At 32.9% G+C, this 25,517-nt stretch overlaps 1 protein-coding gene, 1 non-coding gene and 1 pseudogene across 2 annotated transcripts; 2 read left to right on the top strand and 1 right to left on the bottom strand.

Moving 5' to 3' along the window:
• Window positions 1-4,555: 4,555 nt before the first annotated feature.
• LOC142538711 (uncharacterized) lies at window positions 4,556-9,607 on the bottom strand (annotated as a pseudogene).
• LOC142541208 (small nucleolar RNA R71) lies at window positions 9,072-9,182 on the top strand. Its single transcript, XR_012819275.1, has one exon. It is a non-coding gene; the product is annotated as a small nucleolar RNA R71 (small nucleolar RNA).
• Window positions 9,608-20,463: 10,856 nt separating the features above from the next.
• LOC142538709 (uncharacterized) lies at window positions 20,464-21,157 on the top strand. Its single transcript, XM_075644009.1, has 3 exons — window positions 20,464-20,551; window positions 20,694-20,698; window positions 20,753-21,157. Exons 1-3 carry the CDS (start codon window positions 20,464-20,466, stop codon window positions 21,155-21,157), a joined length of 498 nt encoding a protein of 165 aa, XP_075500124.1.
• The last annotated feature ends 4,360 nt before the right edge of the window (window positions 21,158-25,517 follow it).

Raw genomic sequence — 25,517 nt, 5'->3', positions numbered from 1 at the left:
CGATTCGATTTTTTGTTTGCTGTCAAAAAGGGTGACGTTCTGCTTGTGGCTGCCCTAGGGGCTATAGCCATGGTTATAACATCTCCTTGTTATGTCTAAGACGTGACCAAGTCGTCCTTTCAAGGCTTGGTCCATGGTTGCATCGGTTTTTAAACCCAAAGCAAGAACAGCCCCTTCGCCCCTTTTTAATTCTGCATGTGTCCCTCGGTTTTTGATGGTGTGGTGTGAATCTTGGTTGGCCTATGGCCCTTAGCCACGGTTCATACCCTACCACTGGATGTCTATATTGTCCCATGATCAATCAAATGGCCACTGGAACGAGTCGAGACAGCAAGCAAAGCAAAACACCCCTCACGCGCGCAAAGGTGCTCTCGGGTGGAACTTTTCTGATGTTGCTGGAATAATTCGAATTGTGGCTGGCCTAGGGCCCTTAGCCATGGTTCAAATAATTCCTTGGGATGCTGTTAACAGTCTCTGGTCGGTGGTTCACGCCCCCAATGGCTGGTAGTCTCGAAAACAACACAAGACACGCGATTGCACAGCTGCTGGAATTTGACAGCAACTTGCTGTGACGGTTCGGAGGCTCGTTCGAGTTGTTGGTTGGCTTTTAGCCTATGGCCTTGGACTGGACAGTGCCTCATTGAGTTAGGAAGGCCACGTTTTTGGCCGTTTGTGATTCGGATCATTTTTTAAGTCGTACGAGAATTTACGGTGCGATGTGCCAAATTGACTCTCGTAAGAGCATTTCATGTTTTGGCCTCCATTTCACCTAAATTTCGACCCTCATCATTTTAGGAGCATAAATTCATAATTTTAAGAGTATTTTAATCATGACGTTACGTTGGTTCAGTGTTGGTTCGCGTTGGTTCGGACTCATGATTAAATACGAAGTCGTTAGTAGTAATTGTCGCATTTTCACACTTAATTGCATAGTTTGGTCAAGAAAAATCTATTGCATATTTTTCATGGCATATTTAGGTCGCAGCGAGCCTGGGACGATCCAATCCAGTTGATAAAATAGTACAGGATTTTTCATTATGCCATTTAATTATATTACGAGCATAAAAATAGAAAATACTTATTTTTGAGATTTATGCGATATTGCTTGTGGTCAATTCACTATTATGGGAGCATTACTTTACCCGGTCGTCAGTGACCGATCAGTTCAGTTTGGTACCACCCGGTCGCCAGTGACCGGTCAGCTCAGTTCAGTTTGATACTCCCCGGTAGCCAGTTACCGATCAGTTCAGTTCAGTGCAGGGGCTACAGGCGTAGACCATAATCTCAACAGAAAATTATTATCAGTCATTTGAGTACAGGGCTCCAAGGAGCAAACATTTTTACTATGATATTTAATTCAGTCATGCACGTATTATAATTGCTCAGTACAAGTCATTTTCAGTATGCCTCATGACATGATATATTATCCCATGCAAATTTTACTTTAGTATTTACTCGTTACCTACGATATTTGCATGCTGAGTGTTTAGGCTCACTAGACTTGATTGTTGTAGGTACTAGTGAGCATGGGGCCGAGGGCGGGGACCAGTGAGCCAGCTTGGGTCGGCAGTAGTGTCACCCGAGGACCTCATTTGCAGCATGTTACCATTTTATGCAAACATTTTTATCCGTTATTGAATATTTTTAAATTGTTATTTTTGGCAAAGTTTATTTTATTCCGCTGCTATATTTTTAAACATTGAACTTGATTCATCAGTTGATTTTATGAATGAGGCAATTTTAATTATTTAAAAAGAAAAATTTTAAATTTTTCCGCAAATTTTCCAACACGGATTTTTAGGCATCTACAATTAAAGCAGACAATTAATTAAACTAATATTGAAAACAAAATAGGAAAAATTTACAAAGAATAAAATCCCCATTTTTTTCTTTTTTTTTTATTGTTTTTTTTTAAATAACGTGACTGCAAAATTTTACAATAACATAAAATTTTTTATCCAAACATTCTACCATAAATATATATATATATATGTATATATATAAACATTTATATAACGGATACATCTGACTACCTTTGAAACTTATCTAGCACAAACAAATCTTTTTGTTTTTTTTTTGTTTTTTTTTTAACACAATATTGATGTTTTTAGAACACATTGATAGTACATCAATCAAATCTAAAAAAATTACAATGAATAAAGTATTTTGCAGTCCGTTATATATTTACTTCTTTTTTTTTCTTTTTTCAAAAAATATTTTTTTTAGGGTAGTTATATTTTGTAATTAACTATTTTTTAATAATCAATAAAAGTTTATTAATTGTTTTCTCATTTCTCACCACTCATTTTCAAAAGATGTGTGAGTATATATTATACTTTTACAAAAGAATTCTTTCAATTATACATGTTAACAACCATACAAACCATATCTTTTAACTATATTCTCATAAAAATTTTAGAAATTATTTTATTTGAAAACACATACAATTATATATATATATATGAACACATCTATTATATATTTTATATTAATTGATCAAAATATATATATAAATTGGTACATATGAAAAACTAATTTTTTTTTAGTCTGTATTTTTTATATAATAAATATTTAAATCTAGTGTATTGTGATTTTCCAATAATTATTAACTAATGCGTCTCAGGTGCATTTTACTGACACCTTACTCGACATTGAACTAAAAATTATTATTATTATTACTATATATAAGTATATATTTTAATTTTTATATAAAAAAACTAAGAGGAGAAGAAGAAGAAATTATTCATACCTTAAAGAAAAACATTAAAACATACCGTTGAATCACAAGTTTAGCATCACATGAATTTTCTTTTCTTACTTTTGGATGTTGGCCAATTAAGTTGAGATAAGGATGGATCAGGTTCATGACTAAATCCTTGCAGTAAATCAATAAGTTCACCTTCACTTGTAGCAGAAACTAACATCCTTCGCGAAGCTAATGAAATAAATCCCTGTTCCACAACATCATCAAGAAACGATAACAGTTTATCATAATAATTGTTAACATTTAACAAACCAATTGGCTTATTGTGGATATTTAATTGTGCCCAACAAACAGTATGAAATATTTCTTCCAAAGTACCGAAACCTCCTGGCAAAGCAATGAAAGCATCTGAATGTTCAATCATTTGAGTAATTCGTTCATACATGTTGTCCACTTTCATTTCTTCTTCTATTGTTGGTACTGTAAGATTGGCTAAGATAATCGGAATAATGCCTAAAACTTCACTTCCACCTGCATGCGCAGCTTTTGCAACTTTTCCTATGAGGCCAACTTCACCACCACCATATACCAAATGAATCTTTTTTTTAGCAAGTGTTATTCCAAGATTTTCTGCTACTTCTTCATAAATTGAATCTTTTCCTGCACTAGATCCACAAAATACACAAATATTTTTGATTTTACTTACCGTGGACGTTGACATGTTGAGAAATATGTTTTTTGTAATTGTTAGATCAGAGCATATGAATTTATAAGCGTAACATGCCAAAAGTCAATATTTGAACAGGAAAATTATTATTATTAAAAGAAAATAAAAATGACAAAATTAAAACAAATATATACAGCGTAGTTGTGATTGTGGCTCACATCTTCCTCTGATTTTACGTTCAGTAACGGCTTCAACGCCTTCTATGAGTCGAGGATATGCTTCCCATCCAATTTTCTTATAAATTGGCAAACATTGTCTTTTAACGTCAGTATATATATTTACTTATCTAAATAGATATGCGTTACTACAGTAGGATCTTTGTAAGGCTGATTCCACCGTCCATATTGATATTCCTCCTGTTGAAATTGCCATCATAGTTTAAGAAGTTCATTTTGCACGTACCCACTAGAATGCGTATCAAGAACCTCTAGAAAATTATCCAAAGGCTCTTTACTCAGACCATTCTTAATGAATAAAATTTTATCTTCTCTATTCATTGATGTCATTCCAACATTTTTGTATTTTCCCTTACAAGTCCACCTTGCACATTTATGACATCCACCTATACGTTTAGCTCTTCGCCTTTTGGCATATGTTCTTTTACCAAATCTTGGCATATGTCTTATTATTAATTCACTTGCTTCCCCAACCAATCGGACTTTTGCTTCAATTATCAAACAGACATCATTCGGTATGCCATATGACATCATCAACCTTAGCCGCTCACATCTAGCTTTATAAATTTTTTTCAACGCATTATCAGGTAAACAAGAAAAATATTTACGAAGATTCATAATACATGCATCCATATTATTATTATTATATATATTTCAATTATTTTGGGAAAACTGAAGAAACCCACTTAAACAGTCACGGAGTACCGTTATCCACCACTTAACCGGGAAATGAACTAGAATCTGCAAAACAAAATGAAAATATCAAACAACTATTGTGGATCATATAAAGGCATAAACTCATTATTAAGAATTTCATTTTCTATAAAAGGCTTAAGTCTTTGCCCATTATCTTTAAACACGTCATTATTTTTAGGATTTTCAATATCAACAGCACCATGAGGATAAACAAATTTGACTATAAATGGTCCTGACCATCTCGATCTTAGATTACCTGAAAATATATGCAAACGAGAATTATAAAGAAAATTTTTTTGTCCAATTTCAAATGACTTTCTCATAATATTTTTATCATGAAAGACTTTAGTTTTATCTTTATAAATCTTTGAATTTTCATATGCATCATTTCTTAATTCTTCAAGTTCATTTATTTGCAATTTTCTTAATTTAGATGCATCATCTAAATTAATATTAAATGCTTTAATTGCCCAATAAGCTTTATGTTCAAGTTCAACCGGTAAATGACAATGCTTACCAAAAACTAACCTATATGGTGACATCCATAATGATGTTTTAAATGCAGCTCTATATGCCCAAAATGCATCAGTTAATCTTAAAGACCAATCTTTTCGATTTGGATTAACTGTTTTTTCTAAAATTTGTTTTATTTCTCTATTTGCAAGTTCAACTTGACCATTACTTTGAGGATGATATGGGGTAGAAACTTTATGTGTAATGCCATATTTTCTTAACAAAGAAGAAAATGATTTATTTATAAAATGACTTCCCCCATCACTAATTATTGCTCTAGGTATTCCAAATCGGCTAAAAATATTTTCTTTTAAAAATTTTATAACAACTTTATGATCATTAGTTCTATATGCAATTGCTTCAATCCATTTTGAAACATAATCAACAGCGACTAAAATGTACGTATATCCAAAAGATAATGAAAATGGACCCATAAAATATATCCCCCAACTATCAAATATTTCAATAATTATGATTGGATTTAAAGGCATCATGCTTCGTTTTGAAATTGATCCCATCTTCTGATAGTTTTCACAAGATTTGCAAAATAAATGCGTATCTTTGAATAAAGACGGCCAATAAAATCCACATTGTAAGATTTTTGTAGTTGTTTTATTGGATGAAAAATGACCTCCACATGCTTCAGAATGACAAAATTTAATAACATTACTTACTTCATTGTCGGGTATGCATCGTCGAAAAATTTGGTCAGGACAATACTTAAATAAGTAAGGATCATCGCAATAAAATTTTTTAACTTCTATCAAGAATTTATTCTTATCCTGTGAATTCCAATGAGAAGGCATTTTATTTGTCACAAGAAAATTTACAATGTTAGCAAATCAAGGTATAATAGTAGCATAAAACAACTGATCATCTGGAAAATTTTCATTTATTGGTATTTCATTATGAGATGATTCGGTCATTATTCTAGATAAATGATCGGCTACAACATTTTCTTTTCCTTTTTTATCTTTAATTATAATATCAAATTCTTGTAACAATAAAATCCACCGTATTAATCTTGGCTTAGCATCTTGTTTATTTGATAAATATTTTATGGCAGAATGATCGGTGTAAACAATAGTAGTAGAACCAATTAAATAAGATCGAAACTTATCTAATGCAAATACTACTGAAAGTAATTCTTTTTTCAGTAGTTGAATAATTTATTTGGGCACTACTTAAGGTTCTACTAGCATAATAGATTGCATAAGGTTTTCCTTCTTTTCTTTGTCCTAACACAGCTCCTATAGCATAATCACTTGCATCACACATTAATTCAAATGGTAAAGACCAATCTGGAGGTTGTAAAATAGGTGATGTAACTAAAAGATTAATAATTTTTTTAAAAGCATTTTCACATTTCTGAGTCCATTCAAATTGTGTATCTTTTGTTAAAAGATTTGAAATTAGTTTAGATATTATGCTGAAATTTTTTATAAACATTCTATAAAATCCTGCATGGCCCAAGAATGATCGAACTTCTTTGACCGTTTTTGGTGATGTTAAATTGGCAATAACATCAACTTTGTCTTTATCAACTTCAATTCCTTTTTCAGATATCACATGTCCTAAAACAATCCCAGATTTAACCATATAATGAAATTTTTCCCAATTTAAAACAAGATTTTTTTCTTCACATCTTTTTAATACTTCTTCTAGATTTTTAAGACAATTTTCAAATGAGTTTCCAAAAACAGTTATATCATCCATAAAAACTTTTACATATTCTTCAATCATATCACTGAAAATACTTAACATGCATCTTTGAAAAGTATCCGGAGCATTACATAAACCAAATGGCATTCTTTTAAATGCAAAAGTTCCGAAAGGACAAGTAAAAGTAGTTTTTTCTTGATCTTCTAATGATATAAGTATTTGATAATACCCTGAATACCCATCAAGAAAACAGTAATAAGAATTTCCTGCTACTTTTTCTAGAATTTGATCTAAAAATGGTAGTGGGAAATGATCTTTTCTGGTTGCATCATTTAATTTTCTATAATCAATACACATACACCAACTAGATGGAATCTTAGCTTGTAATAACTCTCCCTTTTCATTTTTTATAACAGTGATGCCGGACTTTTTAGATACTACTTGTGTTAGACTTACCCATTTACTATCTGAAATTGGATAGATAATTCCAGAGTCTAATAGTTTTAATACTTCATTCTTAACAAATTCCTTCATATGTGGATTTAACCTTCTTTGTGGTTGTTGATATGTTTTAGCATTTTCTTCCAAGTGAATTTTATGTGTACAAATTAAGGGATTCATACCTTTTATATCTTTCAAAGTCCATCCAATTGCATTTTTATATTTTTTAAGTAATTTAATCAAATCTTCTTCTTGATTTGGCAAAAGAGTTGAAGAAATTACAACAAGAAATGTTTTATTTTCACCAAGAAATACATATTTCAATTCTAATGGTAAAACTTTTAATTCAAGTTTTGTATTATCATCTTCTTTAAAATTATTTTTAGACTCAAAACTTTCTATTGAAAAAACTTCAGATTGTTGATTTAAGTTTTCTTCTTGTATATTTTCTTCCACAATTGTTTCAATTTCATTATCATATTCATTTTCATTAATACTTGGTTGTTTACATAAATTGAACACATTAAGTTCTAGAATCATATTTCCAAAGAGACAATTTCATTATACCATTTCGACAATTAATTAAAGCATTTGAAGTTGCTAGAAATGGTCGTCCCAATATTACTGGAATTTCATTATGTACTTCTATGGTTGTGTATCCAAAACAATAAAATCTACAGGATATATGAATTTATCAACTTGAACCAACACATCTTCTACAATAGCTCTAGGTATTTTGATTGACCTATCCGCCAGTAAGAGAGTAACAGAAGTGGGTTTTAATTCTCCTAAATTAAGTTTTTCATAAACTGAATAAGGAAGTAAATTCACACTTGCTCCCAAATCCAACAAAGCTTTTTTAATTTTATTTTCTCCAATAATACATGAAATTGTTGGATAACCAGGATCTTTATATTTTAAACTAGAATTATTTTGAAGAATAGAACTTACTTGTTCAGCCAAGAATGCTTTTTTCTTCACATGCAATTTTCTCTTTACAGTACATAAGTATTTTAAAAATTTTGCATAAGAAGGTACTTGTTTAATAGCATCTAATAATGGAATATTTATCTTTACTTGTTTAAAAACTTCATAGATATCAGAATCACTTTTTTGTTTTTTATGATTTGTTAATGCATGAGGAAATGGGGGAGGTTTATTGGACTTATTTACTATTTCAGATGATTTATCATTCACCATATTATTCTTAAAATTTAAGGTATCATCATTCTCAAAAGTATCAGGATTATCATCCTTACTCTTTGATTTTAAATGATCCTTGTTTTCATTATTATATGGATCATTAACTATTTTACCACTTCTAAGGGTAATAACAGATTTTATTTGATCAATTTTTTTCATTTTTTAATTCTTGATTTTGATTTTTAGGATTAGGTTGAGGTTGAGATGAAAATTTTTCCTTTTTTCATGAATATTAAGTGCAGATGCAAATTTTGCAAGAGTTTCTTTCAAATCACTCATAGATTGACTGTTTTGAATATTGATAGACTCTTGCTTTTGGATAAATGCATGAATTACATCTTCAAAGTTTTTAATTGGAGGTGTAACATAAGGAATATAACCTTGATGATTTTGGTTATTTTGAAAATATTGTTGTGACGGTTGTGCATTATTATCATTCCTCCAACTAAAATTAGGATGATTTTTCCATCCAGGATTATATGATGGTGAAAAAGGATCTAGTATTGGTTTTTTATAATTGTTAACATAATTTGCTTGTTCATGGAGACATTCTTTAAATGAAGGTAATGTTGGACAATCTTTTGTAGCATGATCATGTGTATCACATATATGACAAACAATTTCTTGAATACTTTTTAATTGACCACGCTTTTTCATTTCTAATGACTCAATTTTTCTTGCTAAAGATGCAAGTTTAGCTTGAATATCTATATCATCTTTAAGATTATAGATACCACCCCCATTTGTTGAATTATTGTTTTTAGTTGTTGGTGGTTCTATTGTGCCTATATTATCCCAATTTTGAGCATTTTCTGCTAATGAATCCAAATATTCCATAGCTTCATTTAGGGTTTTATCTTCAAAAGTTCCATTACACATGAATTCTATCATTTGCCTATCTTTAGGTATTAGACCTTCATAAAAGTGAGAAACTATTCTCCATGTTTCAAAACCATGATGTGGGCATGTATTAAGTAATTCTTTATATCTATCCCAACATTGATAAAACGTTTCTCCTTGTTTTTGAGAAAAAGTTGTAATTTGTCTTTTAAAAGAGTTTGTTCTATGGGAAGGGAAAAACTTTTTGAGAAATTGTTGTTGCATTTCTTCCCATGATCTTATTGAACTTGATCTTAAATTTTGTAGCCATGTTTTAACTTTATCTTTTAAAGAAAAAGGGAAAAGCTTTAATCGAACTATATCCATGCTACAATTTTGATCATTATAAGTGTTACAAACTTCCTCAAATTCTCTTAGAAGCAAATATGGATTTTCAGAATCTAAGCCATGAAAATTTGGTAAAAGTTGAATAATTTGAGGTTTGAAGTTGAAATTAGATGCATCAGGAGGAAAAACTAAACAAGATGGGGCACTAGTTCTAATAGGGTTCATATGGTGCCTAAGTGTTCTTAATTGATCATGTTCTTGATTATTATTATTATTATTATTATTATCATTATCTTGATTATTTGAACTATCATCCATGTTTAAATTATTTTCAGATACTCGAATAAGTCTACCACTTTTTTTCGACTCCAAATACTCATACAAAAAAAAAAAAAAAACAACACAATACTTATAAATAAAACATAATTAACAAATATAAACTTAATTTATACCTCCCCGGAAACGGCGCCAAAAACTTGCTACTACTTATATAATAATTCACCCAAGTGTAGGTTGTCTGCAAGTAATATATTTCGTAAGTACGAGATCGATCCTCAGAGATGTTATTTTGAGTTTAAATTTATTAATTTATAGATTACCAAATGCAAGAATGAAGTTTACAAATTATAAATTTTGTCAAGCCTTGAGGATTTATTCTTGGTTTATGTAATATTGTTTAACTAAAAGTAAAACAAAAGAAACCACCATAAATAATGGTTCCAAGAAAATTAAACACACACATAATATAATATAGTTCCCACCATAGAAAATATCGAATTAACCGATATTTTATATTGGTACCTATGACTATAATTATAACTATATAAATAAATAATTGCATAAATTAAATGTTAAATTAAATCACTATATTTCATTTAGAACAACCGGCAGAGCCACCCTATTGCCTAAATGAAATATATTGATTTAATAAGTTAGTTGTGGTAAAGTAAAAGTTAGTTGCGATAAAGTAAATGTTAGTTGCGGAAAAGTAAAAGTTAGTTTCGATAAAGTAAATGTTAGATGCGAAAAATAAAAGTTAGTTGCGATTAAGTAAATGTTAGATGCGAAAAATAAAAGTTAGTTGTGATAAAGTAAATGTTAGATTGTTAGATCATAATATTTCATTTAGAACAACCGGCAGAGCCACGCTATCGTCTAAATGAAATATTATGATATTATTATATAAATATATATATATATATATATATATATATATATATATAATAATAAGTGATGAAATATTTATTGTATCAAAATTAAACAACAAATCAAGATAACCACTTTAATGGTATCAAGCATTTGATGTAAATTGATAACAACAAATAATTCATTTTTATACCTACAATAAAAATAAGTTAGCTAAATGAAAGAAATAAAGAAAGAATATACAAAATATAAACAATCTTACTTCACCAAGAATGCATCCTCTTCATCTTGACATAGTAGATTTAGCTTGTCATCAGCTTACTTTTGATCAACAATAAAATATCACTCATAGTTGAGAACATGAAAGAAAATATATTGAAACTTAGAACTTTGATACACACTCACACTATATTTTACAATGAGATAAAATGATTCCCAAGCTAGCACAAGGCCTCTATTTATAGGCCAAATGAGAGAAATGGTCAAAATTTTTATTAATGCCATGTAGTTGCAATAATATTCTTTGTCTCCTCCAAGTTCAATTCCATGTCCCTTCTTTCAATGCTTTGTTCCACAACTTTTAATCACCGAATTTGACTCTGCTCAAACGGCAAACATGTGGGGAATTGTCTGTAGATGAATTTGGCCACTTGGTTCACCTCATTTGGTTAAATATTGAAATAATTATGATTTTTTTACTATATGCTGGTCATAGTAAAAGTAAATTTGTCCTCCTTTTGATATTTGCACAATTTGATCATCTTAATGAACTTTTTAGGCAATCATGTCTTCTGCAAAGTTGTAGATAATTTCTCAAGGATTCCAAACATGTTTGAGTCACCTTCATTTGAATTTTCTAGCTTGAGTTATCATTATTTTACCAACACGTAGAAAACCTGAAAATAAAACATATTTAGTCAGACAATTAAATATAAACAAACAATACTAAAATAACATAATTTTATAATTTTAATGAAACTTAAATTTTAAAATACATGTTTTAACATATAATAAATTATTAATTTTAAGTTTCATCAAAGATGCAAGATTCAACAAATGTTAGGTCATTCAATCAACACTTGGCAATATTTATAAATTTAGTGTATATAATATATGAATAAGAGAATATTATAAAACAATGGTATAAATAATTATTATTTAATATGTTGGAACCATTTATAAAGTGGATCCTAATTATATTTAATTATTATAATTTATTTAAATAACAAGAATGAATTCTCTAATCTCGAATATTTGATTTAAAATTATAAAATTATCATCAAGGGTTAAAATGATTAAAAGAAACAAAGATATCATAGTGGACTTGTAATTCCTTAGCTTCCTTGTGGATGCGACATTCTGACTTATTGAATTATACTTGGTTGAGCAAAACTTGCACTGTAAAAGCCTTGATCAAAATTAATAATGTTCAAACTCGAAATAATCGCTAGTTCACGATGTCAAGTAATAATATAATGTACCAAAGTATGAGCATCGTTCCACTAGAGACTATATTTCACAATTTTTATTCTCAGTTATTAAAATCTTTAGCAACGATAAATTGGATGATTGTTTACTACTACTACGATTAAATAAAAATTCAACGAAAGATTCACGAATTAAATGATTAAATAAATAAGATAAATGATTGATTAAATATTCAATGATAAATGAATATGATGGGAATCTCGGTTCACTTACCCCTCTTCATTTACTTAATTCGTTTGACAGTAATCTACGCATCTGACAGGATTTCCTATCCAATTGAAAATACCATCTCGAGCTATTCCAAACTAATTCTACTAAGAGAAGTAATTAAATCTCTTTAATTATTTATCAAAGGTGAATTGCATGTCGTTTTATGAAATCCCCTAGTTTCGCCCTCCCGGACTATGACTATCGACGCGTATCCGACTTCATATTTCTATTTAAATTGTAAATGCACGGATTATGTTACTCGTTCCTATCACGGGCTATTCTCTCGAACTCACTAGCAATATGATATCCTTATTAAAGTTAGCTACGCTTCAACAACGCAACGAAAATAATAGCACAATCAAGATTAAATAAAAAAATCGATAGATAAATCAACTGAACTCGGTTTCGGGGTGGGATTCTCTTAAATCTCAAAAAAAATGAAACTTAGCTACTCGATGTCATGATTAAAATAAGCATACAATGTTTAAACAAGAAGATATTAAACTATAAATACGAGTCGTGACAAAAATGCGAAGAACGGTTGCCCGAAAATCTTCAAATATTCATTCCAAGCTTTTTATCTTTTCCCAAGCTCCTTGGCTACTGAATAATCTCTGAAAATCGTGCCTAGGTTATTTTTGTGCAACCACCCTCGAAAACTTCTCCCGGAACGCAAGAAATAATCATTCATATTTTTTCCAAATTTAGTACCGTTCGGGCGGTAAGATTCTACCCCCCGAGCGCCAACTCCTCTGTAATTCTGCTTGTGAGGTGCGGCATTCGCGCTCGAGCGGTAAGATTCTACCGCCTGAGCGCCGAGTCTTCTGTACTTCACTCTTTGAAATACACATCTCGCGCCCGAGCGGTAATATTCTACTGCCCGAGCGCCAATTCTTCTGTCCAAGGCTTCCGGAAATCCATCATACCACTCGTCTGCCATCTGGGCGCCAATCTTTTTGCCAAGTGTTCTTGTGGCTTGCCTATTTCTGTCCCGATTTCAGTTCTCCGGTCACTTCACCTGCAAATTCATCATATATGAGTTAGACACGATCATATGCAATTGCTAATCATAAAACGAACAAAATGTATATGAAATGCGTGCACACACAATGCAAACACACACAAAATTAATGCAATAAAACACGTAAAAATAACACCTATCAACCCCTTCATACTGACCTTTTGATTGACCTCAAGCAAAATAGGTCACAGACCTCAACTAAGACATAAAATAAGACAATTACTAAAACAACTAAATCGATGGCGAAACAGCAAACTGACATCTCATGCTTCAGCAGGTTTTTGAACTATATCCAATTAGTAAAATCACAACATCCATTAACACCCCTTTAAAAGCACCACATAGCATTTTTATTTGGACTGAAAATGTGTTCGTGTGTGTGCTGTGGGTTCTACTTGCTTGTGCTTCAGATAGTTTTATTCGCAAATCATGTGAGTCACCAAATCAAAAATTCAACGCAAGTTTTCACTCTCCTAAGTTCTGTTTCTATCGTGACCTACCAGTAAACACAATGTAGTAGAATAAGTGCATAATTTCTCATGTGTACTCCCTAGGCTCTGAATATAATGTATGTTCATTTATCTTCCCTAGGGATGAATTTTCAGGTTCTATGCACGATTGGGAAGAAAGTTATTCCAGGTTTATTTCAGTTTTCTACTCACGTTCATGCTACTGGTCAGTCACTCTTTTCAGTAGACATTCATTCAAGTTCTAATCGTTTCTCATGTCTCTCCAGTTTCCCCCACAGATTTTTAAGCTCAACTGTAATTCACACAACTACAAAAACCCACTATATGTGAATTTAAAAACTCACAGTTCATGCTACATGGGTATTCATAACGAGTGACAAGACTAAGAAACATGTAATTCATTAAGCCCAAAATCATCATCGGCTACCAACCTACTTTTTTCACCATTAATTGACACACATGAAATACACAAACGACCGACCCCCTCATACTAAGTGTGTGCAATGTCCCCTCTGCACAATAGACTGAAACATATAAACGAAACATAGATGCATAACACAAAAACAAATGCAACATAAACGACAGAATGCAACAATGATGATAACAAACTACACAATGCAACATAAAATAAAAACGAAAAGAATGGGAAACAGTGAACTCCCCTGATCGATGTTCGTCCTCGTCGTGCTACGGCGGTGATATCCCATGTACATCCCCCTTGGCAAGAAAAAAAACTCGGATGCAGAAAAACCAACATCTAATTAAAAAAAACTCAAATAAATTAAAGAAAAAAATTAAAAATGAGTAGGAAGGGAAAGAAATTAGTTCCCAATTTATAGTCGAGAGCTAGAATATATATTTATCTCAGCTCTGACTGTTTTGGAATAGAGCAACTCCAATTTGTGGCTCCACTGTGGCACCCAAATAATGCTTCAGTCGTTGAGCATTGACTGTTAACGGCTCATTTTTCCCATTTCACAAAGTTATTGCTCCCGAGGAGAACACTTTGGTAATCATGTAAGGGCCAATCCACCTTGACTTGAGCTTGCCAGGAAATAACCGCAACTTGGAGTTGTACAAGAGCACTGGTTCGCCTTCTTTAAATTCCCTCGATGTAATGATCTTGTCGGGTGCTAGCTTTGCATGCTCTAAGTACACGTACTTCAGGTGTGGAGGTAGTAGGTTGAGCTCACGTGTCAGCGGTTCCTCAATGCTTGGCTTCTAAGGGATCAAGTCTCTTTGATCCCCCAAATCCTCCAATTTCATCCTTACTGGCTTCTTCCATGAATGGTTGCCATTAAAGTATGCCGCTCTTTCAGCTTTTTCTTCATCAAGTTCATCATCCTTCAATCTAGTGGTGAGAGTGGCTTCCAATGGATCGTTCATAACATCGTGCACAAAATGACAAACAACTGAATCCTAAGAATTAACTATAAAACAATCATTAGTGTGCAGTGTGTGCTTAAGAGTGTTAAAAACATTAAAAGTGATTTCCTCCTCTCTCACTCTCAATCACAACTTCTCTTCTTGCACATCAATAACGGCATTTGCAGTTGCAAGGAACGGTCTCCCTAAAATCAAAGGCGCCTCCCTATCCTCTTTCATGTCAAGTACCACAAAATTTGGAGGAAATATAAACATTCCCACTTTAACTAATACATCCTATATGACCCATCGTGGGTACTTGAAAGATCTGTCTGCTAATTGCAAGGACATCTTCGTTAGCTTAGGTTCTCACAGTCCAAGTTTCCTGCATACAGAAACATGCATAAGATTAATACTTGCACAAAGATCACACAATGTTTTATGAAAAACCACATCACCAATCATGCAAGGAATAGAAAAACTCCCTGGATCTTTGAGTTTTTGTGGGATCTTGTTTTGCACCATTGCAGAGCAGATCTCAGTCAAGTTTATCGTCATGTGATCCTCCAACTTCCTCTTATTAGCTAAAATGTCTTTCAGAAATTTAGCATAGCTCGGCATTTGCATCAAAGCATCAGCAAAGGGAATATTAATGTGTAATTTCTTGAGTACTTCTAAGAACTTGCCGAATTGCGCATCCAGTTTCGTTTTTTTCAATGCTGCAGGGAATGGTGGAGGGATAACAATTTTAGATTTTGCAGAGGGTGCGGGTTAGAGTGTGGACGTGTCATCATCTCCTTCTTTGGGCTCCCCTTTTTCCTTTCCTTCTTGTTCAAGTACCTTTCTATTCCTCAATGCTATGGCCTTCACTTGCTCATTCGGATTAGTTTTAGTGTTGCTTGGCACGGTGCCCGGATCTCTACTAGCAATAATCTTTGCTAAATGTCCTATCTGATTTTCTAACCCCTTTATCGATGCATCCTGGTTCTGTAGTCTAGTTTTGGTGGATGAGATAAATTTAGACATCATTTGCTCCAAACTAGACTTTCCTCTCTAGGCTCATGTCTATACATCGGTTGTGTATTATATTGTTGTCCTCCTTATGGCCGATTTTGACTGTTTTGACCGTTGCCTCCATCCAAGATTATATGTGTTTGAATATGGATCATTCTCAGGACGGTTTTGAATCCCAACTTGATTCACTGGTGCTTCGTCTTGCGCATAGAAAGTACCACTATCTTGACAATATTTAATATAATGTTCTCCTCCGCATTTATCACAGAATGTCTGTTGGAGGCGCATCGCTGTCCCATTTACATTCAAGCTGTCTATTTTCCTGTTAAGTGCTTCTAATTGCGCAGTGACAACAGAAAAGTCATTTACCTTGTGAACTCCAGCACTCCTCCTCTTATTGTTCCTCTCAATTGAGGGTGATAACTGCTAGCAGCCATCTCCTCCAGTAGCTCATACCCTTCTTCAAATGTTTTCCTCAGCAGATTCCAACAGGCCGCATGTAAGGTCCATGAAATTTAAATTATGTAACCTGAATGCATGCAATCTAGGATTTTATTTAAAATATATGTTTATTGATTTTTATGCATTTTATTCATGGTTATTTCTTGAGTAGGGTTCATTTCATGAGTTATTCTAAAGTTCCATGCATTAAGGTTTAAGTTGCATTTCGTGCTCGATCGAGGAACGGAGACCGGGGATATTCAGGAAAAATATTTTAGGGCCGAGATTTTGGTAGCTAGGGCTTTCGATATTATTCGTTGGAAATTTCAGTAGGCTGCAACATGATTTTGATTACCTTAGGTGGTTCGAATTAGAGGGATTTATGTCTGATTTGATGATATTAAGTCGTGTTTTAATTTTGGAAAAAAATTTGTTGAGTTTCGGGTTGATTCGGGTTAAAACCAGGACCCCGGTCCAAGTTTTAAAATAAATCGTGTAAGTTGTGAAACGGGTTCATGTTTACGTCTAAGAAATACTTTTAATTATGTTTTAGAATGTTTTCAGGAGTTTGTTAAGCTTCAGGTCGAAATGTAGAGGTCCAGGGGTAAAATTGTCATTTGGGTTTTCCAGGGGCAAAATTGTTATTTAGCACCCGAGTCGAGATTTTAGACCTAGCAGCGCCCTGAGCACAAATTTATCATGTTTTTAATTGTTATGTAACATGTATTTGATTTTTATGATTTATGTAAAATACGTTGCATGCTTGGTTTTAAGAAAAATGACTTATATGCATGATTTTTGTTAAGTGGTGAAAAGGATAATATTTTTGAAGGATGAGAATTGATTGTGACTGAAGATATATGTATACGATGATGAGGCCTAGGCCCAGAGGATGGGTATAACTGTCGCTGAGGTCCGACAGCCGCCGGGTACAACGGTTATACGTAGATGTGTCCATCAAATAGAGTTGATACGAAAGTCACAACTGATGAACTGAATTCAATCAAAGTAAATGTATAAGTATATGATGATACGATGAGCTGTTTTGACTCGATATGATTGATAAGGCCAAATCGTACAAAGATTTTAGGGATTTAATTTTAAAATATTTGCCCTTATCTAAGAATTTTTATCCCTAATTATGTGGTTAATTGAATTAATAATTGTAAATTTGAATAAAAGAGGAAAATGATTAAATTTGGAATAAATGATGAATTTACAAGACTTCAAATAAAAAATACTAAAAGAAAGGAAATAAAAAATTCTTATATTTTATATCTTGATATTATTGAAGTTTTGGAAAAATCTATGGAGATCTTGATCAAGATAAAGCCTAATCTTTGAAAATAAAATCTACAATCTCCTTATCTATAAGGTTTAAGTGAAGATGAGCTTAAAAAGAATACAAGGAGGAGGCCCATTAAAAAGAATAAAAGAGGGCAGAAGCGTAGAGAAGAAGGAAGCAGCCGTAACAGTAGAAAAAGAAGAGAAGCGCAGGAGAGGAAGGGCAGAACAGAAAGCTACTGTGAAGTAGTATCAGCGCGGAAGAAGGAAAAAAAAGGAGGAAGACAGAAGACAAAAGCTGGATGAATTCCTCAACACACGCCAAATCACTGAGAATTCTTTTCTCTCTTTCTTAATTATGTTTTCTACATTGAATTTAAATAGAGATTTGCACTTTTATTTTGAAGTTATGGAGTAGATATTTATAGACTAGGGCCACGATAGGGCCGAGACAAATTATTTTTGATGTTTTGAGTTTGATTCAATTTTATTATTTATTTTTATTCATTGATTGATGTCGTTTATCATGTGTTCTTTTAATCTGGCCAATTAAATAGAATATTAGTTGGTTAATCTAAAACCGGAAGGCGATAGATTAATATTTACTTCACACATCAATAAACACATGGTTAAATTGACTAGAAATAGTATTCGATTTCAGTGTGCGACTTTAGGTTGAAAAACTGAAATTTCACATCGATTTAATGCGGTTAAATCTAATTAAATTAAGTTAGGAATAATTGGACTGTTAGATTTAATTAGGTTTATTAATTCGAGAAATCGTGTAATGAATAATTTTGGAAATTCCGTCGTGAATTAAATAATTAATTTAATGAATATTATTTGACACGTTTATAAATTGTCTCGGTACCGTTGTGCGCCTTAGTCGTTTCTAAATAATTTGAATTTTCGTCTAAATTAATAGTTTGAATTAGTTTTGCTTTAGTTAATTTATTTAAATTGTGTTATTTAGTTTTAATTAATTTATCTCCCATCAATTGAATTTTATTAGCCTAAATTAGGAAAAATAATTAATATTCTAGTAATTAAACATCGATCTCTGTGGGTACGATACCTGGACTCATCTCCAAATATTATTACTTGACCTAGTCCACTTGCTAGATTTATTCCCAACCGAAATCGTCGGTCAAGTTTTTCGCGCCGTTGCCGGAGATTGAATTGTTTAATATTAGGATTTATTATTTTCTTGAGATTAGGTTTTTATTTAGTTTTGTTGATTCTACGCATATTCGTACGTTTGAAGTTTGTTTCATATCTTCAGGATTTATCTAGCTGTGCATGAGCCGTGCTAGAGGAGACACAGAATTAGAGCCATTTGATCCAGAGATTGAGAATACTTTTCGACGGAGACGTAGAGTACAAAGGGAGAAATCCTCAGATTTTGGCGTGGAAGAAAAATTCAAATCAGAGGAAAAGGTTGAAATAGCAAGGATTGAAGCAATGGAGAACGAGGAGGATGATCGCACTGTCTATGATCTTACTAGACAAACTACTAGAGGTTACGGTTCTAGCATTACTCGTCCTACTGTGGAAGCAAATAATTTTGAGTTGAAGCCATCGATCATTCAAATGATACAATATAAAATGAGATTTGGAGGATAGCAGACCGAGGATCCCTAATGCACATCTCGAGGGATTTCTATCTATCTGTGACACAATCAAATTCAATGGAGTGAGCACGGATGCCATAAGATTGAGACTATTCCCTTTCTATTTGCTGGTGAAGCAGCAGAATGGCTTAGAGATCTACCAGCTGGTTCTATTACTACATGGAATGGTTTGGTGGAAATGTTCATGAATCAATATTTTCCAACCACCAAGCTAGCGCAACTGCGTATGGATATTTCATCTTTTCGCCAGAAGGATGGGGAGACATTACATACAGCTTGGGGAAGATTTAGAAAGATGTTGAGGAGGTGTCCTCAACATGGTTTCTCTTCATCTGAACAAGTTCATATTTTTCTATAACGGAGTTGATCCTTCAGTACGTTCCATGCTAGATGCGGCAGCCAATGGTAGCTTATACAGGAAGACTCCAAGAGTTGCCTTGGAAATAATTTCAAATATGGCCAAAAATAGTGTGGGTTGGTACAGATATTAAACAAGAAAAGAAGGCTGGAGTTCTTGAAATTGATGTGTTGAATGCACTTACTGCTAAGATTGATGGGTTGGCCCATAAATTCTCTCAGCTGCAATCAATTCAAGCAAATCAAGTCCAAGGAATAGTAATCGAGGAACAACCCATTTTTGATGAAGAAGCAGTGAATTTTGTGGGGAATCAATGGAGACAGCAATCCAATCCATACAGTTCCACATACAATCTAGGATGGAAGAATCACCCTAATTTGTCTTGGAAGAATACGGAGAATTCCCTTAATCTAACACATATTCCTCCACTGCCCATTCCTCAACAAGTGAGAGAACAAGGATTATTGGTACCTGCAGCACCTCAAGGATTCAAACAAGAAGATCAAAGATCAATTTATGAGGATTTTATGATGAAACATGTTGTGGGAATGGAAACGAGGCTGCAGAATCATGATTCTACCTTACGAAGGTTGGATGCTCAAATGGGTCAAATAGCCAATCAATTAGCAAATCGACCCCTTGGAACATTACCAAGTGATACTGAGAAAAATCCGAAAGGAGTGAATGCAGTGAGTACAGTGATCAAGGCCGAGTAAGAGGAACCAAAGTGGCAGAATTCTACAGATATGGAGGCAAAGAATGAAGGAGGAATGAAACCAAAAATGGAAGATGCTAAGGAACAAAAAACTCACACCACCACTACACGGAAGACAGGTAAGAAAGGTAAGGAAATCGATTCTAATGACAATATTGATATTAATACACTTCCTTTTCCTCAAAGAGCAAGGCAATTACAATTGGATCATCAAATTTCTTGAAGTTTTTAAGAAATTGCACATAATTATTCCTTTTGCAGAGGCTGTAGCTCAAATGCTTTCTTATGCTAAATTCTTGAAAGATATTTTGACTAAAAAGATAAAACTTGTTGATTTTGAAACTGTTACGCTTTCTGAGGAGTGCTCAGCTATTTTGCAAAATAAACTACCTCCAAAGCTTAAGGATCCAGGTAGTTTCTCCATTCCTTGCACCATAGGTAGTTCTAATTTTAACAAGGCATTGTGGGATCTTGGTGCTAGCATAAATCTTATGCCTTATTCTTGTTTTGAAAAATTGGGGATTCGAGAAGTTAAACCAACCACTATTTCCCTTCAACTTGCTGATAGATCTATTAAATATCCTAGAGGGGTTATAGAGGATGTTTTGGTTAAGGTTGATAAATTTATATTTTCAGTTGACTTTGTTGTGCTAGACATGGAGGAAGATCGTGAGATCCCCATAATTTTAGGTCGTCCTTTCTTAGCTACTGGAAAGCTCTCATAGATGTGCAAAAAGGTGAGTTAGTTTTGAGGTTGAATGATGAGAAGGTAACTTTTAATGTTTTTCGTAGTATAAAATATCCTGGATCTTCTGATTATTATAGAATAGATGTTATTGATGATATTGTTGAGTGTAGTGTGCATGATACTTTTATTGAAGACCCACTGGAGATGCTTTTGGTGCACCCAAAGTCCACGGAATCAGACAGAGAAGAGGTGGATGAATGTATGAACTTCTTTGAGGGATCAAAGCCACTGCCAAGATCGGTGAATTCGAAGATTGGGGAGCTTGGGCATATTCCAAAATCACTTAAACAATCCATAGAAGAATCATCATTCCTCGAACTCAAACAACTTCCTCCTCATTTAAAATATTTATTTTTGAGGAAGAAGATAAACTGCCAGTAATTGTTTCTTCTTCCTTGACAGGTGATGAGGAAGATAAGCTCTTGAGAGTGCTGAAGGATTGATAAGCCCAAATCTTATAGAGATTTTAGGGATTCTATTTTATAATATTTGTGCTTATCTAGAATTATTATCCCTAATTTTGTACTTATCTTAATTAAGTTTATAATGATTGTAGATTTGAATAGAAGAGGAAAAAAAGCATAATTTGGGAGATAATATGATTTTGCAAGACTTCAAAGGCAACAAAATACCAAGAGGAAGGAAATAAAATATTATAATATTTTATTCCTTGATAATCTTGAAATTTTGTAAGAAAATATGTGCAGATATTGAGAGAGGAAGCCTCAAAATTGAAAAATAAAACATTATCTACAATTTTAAACATGAGAAGAGCTTCAAAGATTTAAAGGATGAGGCCCATGAAGAATTATAAAAGAATAATAGGTAGAGACGTGAAAGAGAGGCGCATTAAAGAGAAAAATCCAGCGCGGAAGAGACAGGCAGAGAAGCAAGGAGGAAGAGAGAGGCAGAAGTGTACAGAGACGTGAACAGTGAGAGAAAATAAGAGAGAGGTAGAGGAGGGAAGAGAGAAGCGTACAGAGGGAAGAGACAAAAGAAAAAACCAGCGCAGAAGGAAGATTGGAGGACAGAAGCTGAAGGAATTTCTCACACACGCCTAAATCACAGAGAATTCCTCTTATTTTCCTTCTTTATTTTGTTTTCTTCTATGAACTTAAATATGACTTTTCATTTCTATTTTGAATTCATGGAATAATTTTCTTTAGACTAAGAGTATAATAGTGCCAAACAATACTTTATTTGATATTTGTTTTATTTTCATTATATTATTTTTCTAGATTTTAATTATTGATTGATGTTAGTTTAATATTTCTTGTTAATAGCCTGATCAACTATTTACATGTATGTTGATTAATCACGAATCGGAAGATGATTGATTAAATATAGCAACAAAGATGTCATCAACACATGGTTAAACTGACTAGAAATAGTATTCGATTTCAGTGTGCGGTTTTAGGTGAAAACTGAAATTGCACGAAGATTTAATGCATTTAGATCTAATTAAATTCAATTAGAAATAATTGGACTGTTATATTTAAAAAGGTTTATTAACTCGAGGAATCGTTTAATAAATAAAATTGGGGATTTCACCGTGATTGTAAAGAATTAAATAATTAATTGAATTTTAACACGTGTCAACATAGTAGAGTTTGGTACCGTTGTGTGTCTTAGTTATTTATTTGAATTTGAATCTCTCCTTGATATCTGAATCCCTCGTTTTTAATTGCAATTATTTTATTTAATAATTTAGATTAATAATTCACGTATCATCTTTTTATTTATTTTTTCTAGCTTAAGTTAAGTAATAAAAATTCTAGTAATTAAATATTAGTCTATGTGGGATCGATATTTGGACTCATCATCCATTTACTATAACTTGACCTAGTCCGCTTGCTAGATTTATTCCCAATCAAAATCGTCGGTCAAGTTTTTGCGCCGTTGCCGGGGACTAATTTATTTATTATTGGAATAAATTTCTTTATTGAGACTTGACATTTTTTTCCCAAAAAAAAAAGATAAAAAAATCCTCTGTTTTTTTTTTTCAAATTTATTTGTTTTATTGCGAGGTACTTCAAGATGGATCATCGGGGAGTGTTCACGAATTTTGCCCAAAAATACTCGGAACCATTCTATGCTGCTTGGGGGAGATTCAATGATCTGGCAAACAACTTTCGGTTTCATGATTTGTCAAACTATACTCTTATTCAAATTTTCTATTTTGGTTTGGATGAGGCAACAAGAAGTTGGGTAAATTATGGAGCTTTGGCAACTGGTAGTCACTTATTTAATAGAGAATACAACAGTGCGATGCACTTGTTAAATGATATGGCAGATTTAGACTACCACTGACATTGTAATCCTTCACTGCAGGGTTGGTGTCACCAATATCCTCCACAATTTTGCCCCGATTTTGTAAACCAACCATTTGAGCAACAAGAAGAGCATAGTGCACATTTAGATGAAATCATGGCCCAGTGGGAGAAGATGGTCAACTCTTTGTGTTTCATTGATGAACAGATTGAGCTTCTAATGCAACCAGTGTCCGAAATCCACCAAGAGGACGAAGCGATTTTTGTCGATCAATTAATGACCAATCAGGTATGGGTGAATGATGAGAACTCAAAAAATAAAGGTTTGGAGAGTGATTCAAATCATGTAGAAATTTCATATGAATCTGATCTTCCATAAGTATTTGAGCTGAAGGAAGAAGAATTCTATGCGCAATCCCTATGCAAAGATGAGACAGAAATGAAGTTGGAGGAAGAAGAATTCTTCAAGGAATCCCTATGCGGAGATGAGGCAGAAGTGAAGTTGGAGGATGTAGAGGAACAGAAGGCGAAATATTTGAACTCAAATATGGTTTTAACATATATTCCACCAACAGATTCTTTATTTCTATCAACGCAAACTCAAGAATATTACATCCTCTACGAGCTTTATCATAGAATAGATTGTTCTTCCCCTAATAATTAGTCTTTGCCGACTGTTGTTGGAGCAACGAGCTTAAAATGTCAATATCATGCCAAGTTTGAGGGCACATATAATCAAGACCCATATGTAATATTGTATGATATTTACTATGGGCGGAAGCCGCTATTTGATGGATGCTTCTCCATAGTCAAGCTATAGACAATGAATTTAACGCTTGCTGGGAGGCAACCCAGTGATTTATTTTTTTTTGTTTCATTTATTTTTTTATTTTTATTTTTTTCATTTTGTTAGTTTAATCTTCTGTGATTTTGGTGTGTCTAGGAAATATTGGAATGGAGCAAGATGATTTAGATTTTGGAAAAACTAAACTGTTGAAATAAAAGATTTCCAGTACTGAGGAATTCTACCATCCCCATGTAGCACTCCAGGGAATATAAAGCAACATTGTCAAGGAAGTGTTCTCTTACTATTCTGCATCCAACTTTTATATTCTTTTTGAATGGCAGGACATTGAGGACAGTGTAAATATAAAGTGTGGGGGGAATTTGTGTTTAGTTTCACGTCACCATACTTAGCACGTGCTTTAATGTCTAATCCTCGAATATGAAAATTTTTTCTCTGGTTATTCTTTGAGAAACTGCACTTGTGATTACATGACACACTAATTGATTTTCTAGATTTTTGATCACTCAAGAGATTGAATCACACCTAGAACTGATTGAGATGAGCTGTAGTTGTAGCAGAATAATTTGAGCACAAACTAGTTTTGTATCATATTTTGAGTCATAATCTAGGCACTTTAGGTCATACTTATATGAATTAATTGTGAATTGGCAAGATGTGAGCTCATTAAAAAAAATTGAAAAAAATAAAGAAAGAAAAGAAACAATCTAGAACTTGTATAATCATCCTTCGAGGCGAAAATACGGAGGAGAATGACTTAGGGATTATTTAGGCGATCCTTGGACCGTTTGAGTCTTTCGAGCCTACTCAATGCATCATTTATATCCCTAGTATCCCCTTTTGAGCCTAATAAATCGTAATGGAGTGTGTTAAAGACATACAATTAGCCCCCTTTCGTATTCCTTCAAAATCCCACATCAACTACCCAATTTTAACTCATACACTATTCACCTACTTTAATTTTGAGAGAAATAAACCACTTTAGCGCTTTAAAATTTGCACTAACTTTAATGTGTTGATAATTGATAAGAAAAATTGGAGGAGTTTGAAAAAAATCATGAAGAATGAGAAAGGAGTTGATGAAAATATATATACATAATGAAAAGAGGAGGAGGAATGAATGTTGTATGATGTGGTGATTGAAAAAAAAACTAAAAGGGAATGTTGTTGAAGTTTGAAAAAAAGCTGGAGGAAGAAAAAAAAAAGGAATATAAACGAAAGTATAAGGAATATGAAAAAATTAGATGGAGGATGATGAAACT

This window comes from Primulina tabacum, chromosome 3 (genome assembly GCF_025594145.1).
Source record: "Primulina tabacum isolate GXHZ01 chromosome 3, ASM2559414v2, whole genome shotgun sequence".
NCBI classification, from domain to species: domain Eukaryota; kingdom Viridiplantae; phylum Streptophyta; class Magnoliopsida; order Lamiales; family Gesneriaceae; genus Primulina; species Primulina tabacum.
The sequence above is the reverse complement of the archived record's forward strand: the minus strand, read 5'-3'. Positions and strand labels throughout refer to the sequence as shown.